At 50.9% G+C, this 11974-nt stretch overlaps 2 protein-coding genes across 4 annotated transcripts in view; one reads left to right on the top strand and one right to left on the bottom strand.

Moving 5' to 3' along the window:
• Positions 1–329: 329 nt before the first annotated feature.
• On the top strand, positions 330–1597 carry LOC120050451 (gap junction alpha-5 protein-like). Its single transcript, XM_038997039.1, has one exon. The coding sequence runs from the start codon at positions 345–347 to the stop codon at positions 1554–1556; it is 1212 nt and encodes a 403-aa protein (XP_038852967.1). The 5' UTR covers positions 330–344; the 3' UTR covers positions 1557–1597.
• A 3747-nt stretch (positions 1598–5344) lies between these two features.
• Positions 5345–11974, bottom strand: part of LOC120051237 (B-cell CLL/lymphoma 9 protein-like) — a 34328-nt gene continuing 27698 nt past the window's right edge. For all 3 annotated transcript variants that reach the window (XM_038997989.1, XM_038997990.1, XM_038997991.1), the window contains 4 exons: positions 11207–11300; positions 8590–10882; positions 8103–8351; positions 5345–7804 (listed from right to left, as the gene is read on the bottom strand). In XM_038997989.1, coding sequence (XP_038853917.1) covers positions 6678–7804; positions 8103–8351; positions 8590–10882; positions 11207–11300 — 3763 coding nt within the window. In that variant the 3' untranslated portion in view covers positions 5345–6677. The remainder of the gene's footprint in view (positions 7805–8102; positions 8352–8589; positions 10883–11206; positions 11301–11974) is intronic.

Raw genomic sequence — 11974 nt, 5'->3', positions numbered from 1 at the left:
TAAGTCACAAAGTGTGACAAGTCATGAAACAGAATAATCAAAAGTCCTGAAAAAAGAAACACAAATGAAATATCCCACAGAACAACGACAGCACTTTCATTCAATGCAGAAATGTAATTCATTGATCTCTAAGTGCAGTAGATCGTAGTTAGCGTGGTCCCAGATCTGTTTGTAATGTCTTTCCAACTCCTGTCGTCAATGGCATACCAGTGACCATCGGAGTTGGAAGACAACGCAAACAGATCTGGGACCAGGCTAGACGGTAGTTATAGATGGTGACTGACTGTTCCCTGACTGCTCTACTCTCTCCCAGGTTGTTCCAGAGGTGTGGTGTGTGACGGGTGATGGCCGACTGGAGTCTCCTGGGAAACTTCTTGGAAGAGGTGCAGGAACACTCGACGTCTGTGGGCAAGGTGTGGCTCACCATCCTCTTCATCTTTCGTATTCTCGTCTTGGGCACGGCCGCTGAGTCGTCATGGGGCGACGAGCAGGAGGACTTCACCTGCGACACGGAGCAGCCCGGTTGCGAGAACGTTTGTTACGACACGGCCTTCCCCATCGCCCACATCCGCTACTGGGTGCTGCAGATTGTCTTCGTGTCCACACCGTCGCTCATCTACATGGGCCACGCCATGCACACGGTGCGCATGGAGGAGAAACGCCGGCGCAAGGAGCAGGAGGACCAGGGGGGAGGTGACGGGGAGGAAGGAGGGGAAGGAGGAGAGGAGAAGCATTATCTGGAGCATGGGGAAGACAAGGGGGGAGAGTGCGGGAAGGAGGGCAGCGGCATAGGGAGGGTGCGTCTGCGCGGGGCGCTGCTGCAGACTTACGTGTTGAGCATCCTGATCCGGACGCTAATGGAGGTGGTCTTCATCGTGGTGCAGTACATCCTCTATGGGGTCTTCCTCAACGCCCTGTACGTGTGCCACAGTCGGCCCTGTCCCCACCCGGTTAACTGTTACGTCTCGCGGCCCACAGAGAAGAATGTGTTCATCGTGTTCATGCTGGCCGTGTCGGGCGTGTCACTGTTTCTCAGCGCCGTGGAGCTCTACCACCTGGCCTTTAAGCAGTGTCAGAGGTTTCTGAGGAGTAAACGACAACAGCAACAACAACAGCAACGTCAACTGCTACAAGGACGCACACCCTCAAGTGCTACGGTCATCGCCGCTGAACCTGACAGCCCACCCCGTCCATCCATGCCCTGCACCCCGCCCCCAGACTTCAGCCAGTGTGTGAGCTCTTCCCCACACACACACCCCATGCACTCCCAATCCCACCCCCATCCTAGCTGCCCCCCCTTCAACAACCGGCTGGCCCACCAGCAGAACTCAGTCAACATGGCCACTGAGCGCCACCGTGTTGTTCACAATGACCTGGGGACGGAAGACTTCCTGCACATGACCTATGAGGGGCACGCCGACACGACCAACGCCTGCACCCCGCCCCCTTCGCTGCTCCAAAACGGCTTCCAAAATGGCTTCCTGAAAGAAAAGAGGCGTCTGAGCAAGACCAGCGGCTCCAGTAGCCGTGTGCGACCCGATGACTTGGCTGTATAGCCCCAATTCCCAACACACACACTGTTCCTGGATCGTTTCAAACACACACTCACACAAGACTGGGATGGCTATGGCTCATCTGTTGTGGGGGACTAATTTGAGCACTGCATGGCACGAGTCAACGAAGTCACAAAGTATCACAAGTCATGAAACGGAATACTCGAGCTAATCGGAAGTCCTGAAATATGGATGCTTGAGGAACAATTGACATACACATTGGCACTTAGATATCATTAGTATGGGTCTCAGTCATGGTTTTGAGACATGGATCCACGGGCACAACACAGCTGTAGAGGGGTTAGTGCCTTCATATTTAGCCCTCAGGACTAATCCCCTAATGTGACTGTCTGAGACATCTGTCTGGATGCGTCCTAAATGGCGCCCCATTGCCTATATAGAGGCAGGTAGCCTAGTGGTTAGAGTGTTTGGCCAGTAACCGAAAGATGGAATCCCCGAGCTGACAAGGTAAACATCTGTCATTCTGCCCCTGAGCAAGGCACTGTTCCCTGGGCGCTGAAGACGTGGATGTTGATTATGGCAGCCCCTCGCACCTCTCTGATTCAGAGGGGTTGAGTTAAAGGTGGAAGACACATTTCAGTTGAATGCATTCAGTTGTACAACTGACTAGGTATCCCCCTTTACTTTTAACCAGGGCACATATAGCTTCGGTCAAAAGTAGTGCACTATATAGGAGAATAAGGTGCCATTTGTGACAGAGACATTGACTGCTGTCTCTGAGTCTCTCCCTGAGAGGGGCCTTGTGCCAAACCTGAGAATGAGTGGGTCACTGCCACACTATCAGCTCTGTGACACTGACTGGCTGCTGGGGACAGCTAAGTGGGACAGATGACAGCCAGTCTGTCGCTCAGAGAGAGAGAGATATGTGAAGGACGGCTGCCTGTCAATGACCCACAAACCCACGCTTAGACAAATGCTCTACGCGTGTAGGCTTGCTCTCTCTCACGCACACATACACACACACTACATTTACTGAGGCACGCAGACACTTTCATCGGCATACAATACAAACACGCAGACACACCATGTGAATCCTAATATTGTAATCCCCTCCGGAAACCACTTCCCATAACCATTGTTACTAACTTTGCAATTGAAAACGCTCGTAATCGAACAACTTCTAGAACAGCTAAGTGCGTCAGATGCTTTGTCACACTTTTATACACAGAGATCTCTGCTAAACATTGAATCACATAGTGTGATAGTGTCTCTGTAACGTCGATAACTTCGGAAACAAAGTTGACTACAAATACAAAGATGCCAATGTGTTTGCAATTGATACAAACAAGCGACGTAGGAAAATATGCTTCAAATGAAAACCGAGATGACTTCATTAAAATATAAATAGTAGGTTGTAGGCCTATTTCAATAATATGTTATAAAATGTTCAAATAATTTAGTTACATTTTGCTCCTGGGCACAACTTTTGTTTTAGAAATGGGGGGACATAATAAATATATTTAATTTTTTTATCCTGTCGGATAAACACTCCAAACAGCCTACCCAACCGCTCGGAGGCGATGTGTCAAATCGGGGATTTAGTGCATTTTCATTGGGTAAGCATTATTCATAATAAGCTGCCTGAATATTTGCAGAAGTAGGTGGGAATATCTCTCTAGGATCTGATCCGTTTTCAGTATTGTGAAATAATTATAATGTTAAGGAAATATTTGAACGGAGAAAGCTGATCCGAGAGCAGCGCTCCCTTTCTTTCGAGTTTATCAGGATCTACACAATGCTCCAACGATGTACTTTGCGACAGTTCTCTCTGCATGGTGTTTTGGCAGATGCATTATACATCGTTATCGGAAAGCCGGGCTGAGACCTTGAACGTGATCTTGCCAAACAAGTGTGTCTTTTGTCAAGGAAAGACCTCTTTAGTTTATCACTGTCAGCTCGTGAGTTAGGAAACTGTGAAAAGTAAGCCGGAGAGGAATTCTCTTAATTTTTGGAAAGTCCTTCCCTTTCAGAATTATCAAACAGAAGGCCCGATAAATATAAAAAAAAATAGGACCTATCTTTTTTACCTGGCAAAGTATGTGGTCGAAAACTGAAAACCTTTTGCACTGGTTTACCAAATCTATGTGTGTAGTGTTTTACAAAATCTCAGATTTATGTTTTGAAATGTTGTCTAGCTCATTTTCAATGCATCTTTGTTTAACGTGAATGATTGTATTGGTGTGGTGTCATTGCAATCACATTTTTGTAAACTTGGCACTTTAGCAAAAAGCAATGTGAAAATATATGTATCTTTAGTGTTCCAAATGTTTTCATGTTTATTTTATGTAAAAGTAGATATTGTCTGCCATTAAAAACACATTTACCCGTGACACATGATAGGAATTTGCAAGCTATGTCTTATCTACTAATATTTTAAGTAGAGCGATTCTATTTTGCACACTGATAACAATAACATTCACTGTTCTATCTGCACTTGTATATTGACTGTGTGTACGGTAAATACCACTGATCCTCTTAGTACTAATTATGACAAAATGTAAAACAAGCACAAACTCAATATATACACCCCATATGTATCATGCACTGTATCTGACTGATATTTTCTAACCTATGAACACACTTCAGAGGTATTGGGTTAGATTTATTTTTTTACTGGTTTATCAAGCAACCGGGTCAATCATTTGTTGAGTTTCAGTATCAGTTTCCATTTGTCCTGATCTTCTATAACCCCTCTTTATAGCCATATTTAATCTGTGTGTATAAACAAGAGGCATGAACGCCAGGCTTTCACAGCTGCAGGACAAATTTACCATCACTAAAATTAGCCGAGGACGAAGCCCTCTTGACCAGGCTGCTCTCTGGAATGCTGGGTAATTATAGTGTCTTGGTGGACATTCGGAGCCAGAGAAACTTGAGAAATAATTCCCAGCGTTAAAGTTTTGATAATAGGCTAGGGAATTATTCCCAACGTATCTCAGGGCACGGCCTGGATGGGAACCAAAGATAATTCTCTGGGGGTTGGTTAATTTACATACAATGAGTATGTATGAGCAACATTCGGAAATAGTCACTACCTGTGCTTGAATTCACAAAGCATCTGAGTAGCAGTGCCGATCTAGGATCAGTTTAGCCTTTTAAGTTATAATGAATAAGAGGGGGGACCTGATCCTAGATTAGTTCCCCTACTCTGAGATGCTAATACGGGCCCCGATTGTATGGTTATCATTTTGGCCTGATATACTTCAAGAATTATTTCAACATTACACAGGAGTAAAACAATTTGCCAACACCAATCTGTCGGATATTGCTGCCAGTTCCGAACTTCAATAACAAGAAAAGGTTTAATGCACTAGGCTCTAAGTAGAGCAGTAGTTCAACCAGGTACCCCTGGGGGATACTTTACCTATCCACAGGGAATACTTGAAGAGACTCAAAAGACCATAGGCTTACTGGTGAAATGCAAACAAGGGGGTACTTCAGGGAACAAAATGAACTTGGTGGTACAGTAACCCAAAAAGTTAGAGAACCACTCGAGTAGAGTACCACAAAAGGATAGTTGTTGGCATGGGCCCTGGAACTCTAAGAATGGGATGTAAGCGCCGCTGACCAGTGTTTCTCCACTAGGTGGCAACATTGCTCTATACAGTGTGAGATCCATTGCAACCGAAACAAAGGATTCTTCCATATTGTTTTGATGGAAAATAACATTCATCATATGTAGATTACTCCTCCAAAAGGTGCGATTGACTAGTGCCATGGGAATTCTGTTGCGCTAGGGGAAAATAGTATACAACACATCACAGGCCACCTGTATACCAAACAATATATTTTATTTGTCTTCCAACACCACAGCCCTGTACCAAATTCAATGGAGTCACATGACAATGTGTTAACACAGGAGAGGCAGGGACACAGATACAACCTATTAGCTCATTTTCTGTTTTGCTTTTTTGTTGTCATTTTATTTATTTTTTTATTCTGCAAAATTCCATGGTCACCACCGTTCCAAGTAATCCAGACATGGTTAAGGCTACTTCTTCTTCTCTCTCCTCTCTGTACTCCTAGCCTGGCAAGGTAGGAGCAGAGGCGTTGCTTGCTGCTGTGTCCGTTTGTCCGTTAGGGCTAAGAGGGGTTTGAGGTGTGACAGACATCACCCCCCCTAACCCACAACCCCATATCCAATTCTAAACCAGGCCTCATCAGCGTATGCCCCAGAATCACCCCTCCTACTGAGTGTTTTTTGACAATAAAAACAGGAGAAAAGAAAAAAAAACATTCTTTACAGTTAAATCATGTTTGTGCTTTTTTAATAATACCATTATCTGTATGAGGTCATCGTTTGGCATATTATACAGAGTAACAAAGGAAAATGCAGTTTTTAAAATACTTTGACCCCCCTACATGGTAAACAGCATTTCGGAGTGGGAGTTGCCCCCTCTCCATACCCCCACCCTCCTTTACAAAAGAAGATGGGAAAACAAACTAGAAGTCACTATTAAAATCCCTTTAACAACACAAATACAGTACACAAATACAAATAGCATTGAATCTCTGGAGGATAGTGATGAGATGAGATGTAAACATACAGCCAAAAATGGTGCAACTCAAGACAACAAAAAAACAGTGACCTTTTCGTCTTTTCATTCAGTTCCTTGTTTTTAATCCTTTATTGTTCTTTACATTTCGTCGTTTAGCTGTTCTTATAACAGTACAACTACGGACCTCTGGTCCCGGGTCATCCCTTGAGTTTTTATGAAGAGGCCCATTTCCTATCCGTCCGTAGAACACTGGAGCTTAGATTCGTCCCGTACATTCTACGTTTTCCCAAACAGAGAAAGATCAGTCCCCTCTGAAATGGTGTACATCCGCCCTCCCCTCCATGGAACACGCTGCAGTTGCTCCACCACACCCGACAGACTGCTAAACCAGCTCAAAAGTGTCTCGGGATGTGTGTGTTGTGTGTGTGTGTGTGTGTGTGTGTATGTGCCAGAGTGAAAGTATGTGTCCCCAGTCCACACAACAACCGCCTAAGAGAGCACAAGTCTCATGTGTATTCCTTTGTTGGCGCAGGTTCTAGACTCCAGGTTCTAGACTCCTGCGGATTCCGAGTCAGGTCTTTAGTTTCTACTTGGCTGTAGCAGCTCAGAACATGAGGTTCCCGGGGTTTCCGGGACCAGGGTTGAAGCCCATGTCCCCTGCCATGCCGCGAGGCCTCATCTGAGGCGGCATCATCATAGTCTGCTGGGGGCCACCCATGCCGTGGAGTGACATCATCATGTTGGGCGAGCCCACGGGGCCCGGGTGATTGTACATGAGCCCCCCCCTCTCTTTAACCTGCATCATCCCATGCCCAGGTCCTCCCATCATGCCCGGCTGCTGTCCCGGCGACAGCATCCGGTGCTGGGGTCCCATCATGCCCTGGGGCATGAAACCGGGGTGGCCCGGGTGTAGCTGCCGCATGGGATTGTGGCCAGGGTTACCCATTGGCATGTCTTGGGGCCCCCCCATGTGGCCGGGGCCCGGCGGACCTCCCATCCCCTGCATGGGCATCCCCATCCTGGGGTTCCCCTCCACCATCATCCCCTGCATCTGGGGAGGGAATCCCTGGGGGCCGGAGGGGTGAGGAGGTTTCCCCCCCGGGCCGTCGCCACCGCGGGGGAAGTAGGACAAAGTCTGGCTGGGCTTTTCCGATGGGATAATCCGGGAGAGGTCAAACTCCGGCATTCCGGTGGCTCCCGTTCGCATGACCTCGTGGAGGTCGTTATCATTGTTGAACATGTTGAAGTCCTGGCCTCCTCCGGGAGTGTTGGGTTTACACATGCCGCCTGGATCCCCGCCAGGGCCCATGTTGCCCATTCGGCCCATGGGGCCCCCCTCCACCTGGAAGCCCATGCCGTGGGGGAAACCACCCTGGGGCCCGGGGCCGTTGTGGGGGAAAGGGACCTGCTGAGGAGGAGAGTGACCGGGGGGGAATCCCTGGCCTCGGTGGGGGAAGCCCATACGGCCCTGAGGTATCATCTGAGGGTTGCCCATCCCTGGGTCCTGCCCGCCGGGCATCATCATGCCGTGGGGCCCCATCATACCCGGCCCCATGGGCCCCTGGTGGGGCCCCCCCATTGGGTTGGGCGAGGGCATCTGGTTAGGCATGCCGTGAGAGAGGGGCTGGGAGCCCATGGTGTTCATGCCCATGGGGCTGAGAGCTGGCATGGGGCCTTGTGACGTGGGAGCCATCATGCGGTTGTGGCCCGGGTGGTGGTTCATTCCCATACCTATAGGAGGCAGCAGAGAGACAGACAGGGTGAGATCACTACATTCAAACCATAAAACAAAGAGCAAAAACATAAAATGGTTGGCATACGCTTACGCCTCTGTATAGTGAAAGTTCTAGGCTCCAGGGGTGTGTGTAAAAGGCAATTGCAAAGGTGCAAATTTGGATACAGATATGTATAAGTATTTATGATTTGTGATGCGTTAACGGAAAATGGCCTGGTCTAAACAGCTACCGCTCTGGTACAGCTGTGTGTGTGTGAGTGTGCGCAAAATATAACTGCATGTTGGAGCTCTTACCAGACATGTTCATGGGCGGCAGGTTCGGCGAGCGGGCCGGTGGCGAGTCGTCGTCCGAGCTCGCCACCGTTTTGATGGCGTCGTGGTAGAGGGGCGTGGAAGTGGGCATGGCGAACTTGGACATGCGTGACATCATAATGGACAGGGGGTTCTGAGATATCGTGGGCTCGGGGGGCAGGGCGTAGGGGCTGCCAGACGGAAGACTGGAAGCACTACTGGAAGGGGGTGCAGTGGGGGGACCATTCCCACCTGAAGGGGAGGGGGAGAGGAGGACGAGAAGGGGAGAGAGAGAGGAGAGATTAGTTACATAAATATCCACTATCTTCTTATGCAGAGAACACATTGGGCTGAATCCTAATTAAACTCAAGCTTTCACACATTGCCTGAGTCAAGCGCACAGACCTCAAGTCAAGATTCAGTCCATAAAGCACAATCTACTGAACTGAATTGATGGAAGGTTAACAGAGGAGAAACTTCTGGGACTCACCTTGCTCCACATTGCCCATCATGTTGGGTGAGTTCATGCTGAGCGGAGGCTGCTTGTTGTTCTGGGGGATGCCTGGGCTCTGCATGGGGGGCTTGGGCGACGATGTCCACCCTGGGGAGGGTGCCGGAAGTGAGGGCGACTTCATGTGGACGGGAGAGGCTCCGGCCGAACCCATCATGGTGGGAGACTTGATGGAGGCGGCCGCCGCGGCTGCAGCCACTGCCGCCGCCGAAGGACCCTGGAGCATGCCGGCCAGCTGGGAGGGCGTCTGGGGGGACTTGAGGTTCCCAGAGGGCGAGCCCAGCATGGGGGACTGGACCTGCCTCAGCGTAGGGGACTTGAGGGGGTTGATGTTGGGTGAGTTAGCCTGGCCGCCCTGGATGTCCTGGGGACCCTTGCGGCCCCCCATGTTCCTCTGGTTGGGAGGCGGGCCCGAGTTGGGGGGCATATGGCTGAGGCGACCGTTGCCGCCGTGGTTAGGTCCTCGCTGGTCAGGGCCGAAGGGGGGTTCACCTCTGGGGCACCTAGGGTTCCCAGGCCCGTGTGACCCCATGCCTGGGAAGTGGCGGTTGGGGCCCATGTTGAAGTCCCCTGGGTGGTGCCCCTGGTCAGGGAAGGGAGGCCCCTGCATCATCTTCTGAGGGCCCATGTTCTCTGGCATGGAGCCTCCTCTCATCTTCATCATCTCCTCGGGGCTCAAGTTCATGGGAGGCTCCCCCCTCATCTTAGCCTGCATCATCTGGGGATTGGGCCCCATGTTCATGTTCCCGGGGCCCATGCTGAACTCAGGGCCCATGTCCCTGCCCAGGCCCTTGACAAACTCCATCCTGGAGGATGGACTCATGGGGCCAACGTCGCCAGGCATTCTGGGAAACATCATGCCTCCTCCGTTAGGGCCATTGCCGGGGCCATCCATTGGCCCCCGGGGGCCGTTGCCCCCCATCATCCTGTTCATCTCCATGATCATGCCCGGGGGCAGCCCCATGCCCTGCTTGTCACCCCCCATGCCCTGCTGGAACATGGCCTCCTGCACCGCCTGTGGGTTGGGGAACCTCTCCACCCGACCCCCTGGCCCTACAAACTGCCCCTGTCCGGGCGGGAAGCCCCTGCCGTCGCCCATGTTGGGTCCCACGTCGTCGGGCCAATTCATTCCAGGCCGGGGCCCCCTGGGGTTGGGGCCGCCCTCCATACCCGGGTTCATCATGCCAGGAGGGAAGCCGCCGGGCATCCTCTGCATGTGGGGGTGCATGGGGCCCCGGGGGCCCATGCTCATCTGCTCTGGGAAGTGCTCGGGGCCCCACATCTCCCCAGCCGAATTGATCTGGTAGGGAGGCGGGGGCCCGCGCATCATGGGGCCCCGGGGGCCTTGTTGGTGCATCATCATGTCGCCCATGGGCCCCCGGTGCTGCATCTGCTCCTGCTTCCTTTTCTTCTCCTCGTAGAACTCCTGCTGCAGTTTCAGCCATGCCATCTGCTCCGGGTTCATCCCTGTGTGATCCCCGTGCTCACCGCCGGGCCCTCCGTGAGAGTTCATAGGCGGCCCAGGAGGCAGGGGCCCCAGCTCGTCCGGGGAGAAGGGCATGTCTCTGAGGCCTCCGGGCCCAAATGGAAGCCCATCGGGCCGGGGCCCCCCAGGGCCTCCAGGCTTCCCCAGGCTCTGGGACTGGGCCATCATGGCCTGGAGGGGGCCATGCTCCACTGGCTTCTTGGGCCCCCCCTCCATCATGCCGGGGTTGGGCCCGGGGGGCCCGCCCAGGTGGCCCTGCCCCATGGCTACCATGTCTTTGAGGGATAACTCCTTGTCATCGGGGAAGAGCATGCGCTGGATGTCCCGTAGCGTTTGCAGGGAGCGTTCGCGGTGCTCCAGCTGCTCCTGGGACAGGCCCTCAGAGTTGTCCCCCATGCTGGACATCAGCTCGTGTGCCAGCTGCTGCTGCTGGGCCGTGAGTTTGGCGTCGGCACCATTGGGAAGGTCCAGGGAGGGGAAGCCCTGTTGGGATGCTCCGGAGGGGGTCTGGTGGCCGGGCGGCCCTCCAGGGTTACTGTTAGGGTCGTGGGGGGTGCCGTCCTGGGGGCTTCCGCTCTTAGAGTCCATGCCCCCTGAGGCGGCCCCGTCCTGGGGGAAGCTCCCAGGCTTGGCCCCCTGAGGCTGGGCTTCTGCTGGCTGCTGTTGGCCTGGTGGAGGTGCTTTGGAGGCCTGCTGGTGGTTCTGGTCAGAAGGGTGAGATGATTGCTGCTGGGGGGCTCCGCCCAGCTGCTTGGAGTCACCCCGAGGGGGTCCCATCTGATTATTCTACAACACAGGGTGAGGGTGAGCGAGGGGTTGGTTGGGTTACCAAAAATTCCCACTCACTGACACATTAAGAGACACTTATCAAAAGCATCCCAGGGTGCATAATTAACATAGCTATAAAAAAATACACAATTATTTTGAGTTGGACAAATTTAACATTGTCCAAACCATGCTTAAAGTTTTAACATTGTTATATAACATTATATTACCAGACCAACAAGGGGCAGAATGCAAATGGTCTGCTAATGGCAAAATGACAGGTTTGTATGATACCCCAAATGGTATGATAAATAATAGGTTTGTATTGAAGTGGGTTTGTCTTACCACAGGTAGGTGGGGCTTGTTGCCCTTGGAGATGTTGTTCATGTGGAAGGCAATGATGTTGTCCGAGTGGCCTGTGAAGACCGCATCGGCCGCCCTGCAGACAGTAGGAGCACACTTATGAGTAGGTGCGCGCCAATGCGTTTCAAACAGGCAACGGGTAGAAAAGTCCCATTTCAAAAATCAGGTTAATAATTTAATAATTGAAGCCTATCATCGAAGCCATATATTGAGCACAATTGCCACAGCAGACATTAAAAAAGGTCCAATGTAGATGTTTTTAAAAAAAATATATTTCTGGGTAACAATTTGGTATCTTACTGTGAACGTTTTCAATTAAAAATGGTCAAAAATAAACAAAAATAACTTCTTAGCAAGGGCAATATCTCAAGCAAGAATTGAGATATTGTGGTCTGAGTGGGGAGGGGAAAACTGTAACTGTGTAACTCCTATTGTTCTATTAACTCATTTACTGCATGGTGACATCACGGGCCTTTAAATACAAATGCTTAGTAGTGTGGGCTCAATAGCATCTCATTAGTGTGCACGATAATGAGAATCTGACAAAAGTCCCTCTACTTCTATTCGAGGTGAAAATGATGAATCAGACACCTTATCGATAGCAACAGCTCATGGTCCTCCTGGAATCAGATGTTTTTTTGACTCAATGGAGGAACGTAGGTCAGAGAAATGCTGATGAATGTCTTGCTCGAGCTGTGTATGCAACTGGTTCACCTCTGATGCTCACAGGCAGCGTGTTGGAAGGGATTT

This window comes from Salvelinus namaycush, chromosome 7 (assembly GCF_016432855.1).
Source record: "Salvelinus namaycush isolate Seneca chromosome 7, SaNama_1.0, whole genome shotgun sequence".
Lineage (NCBI taxonomy): Eukaryota > Metazoa > Chordata > Actinopteri > Salmoniformes > Salmonidae > Salvelinus > Salvelinus namaycush.
This window is presented reverse-complemented; position numbering and strand designations above follow the sequence as displayed.

Excerpts from the sequence above, each read along its gene's own strand:
- LOC120050451 (XM_038997039.1), top strand. The coding sequence starts at position 345 with ATGGCCGACTGGAGTCTCCTGGGAAACTTCTTGGAAGAGGTGCAGGAA.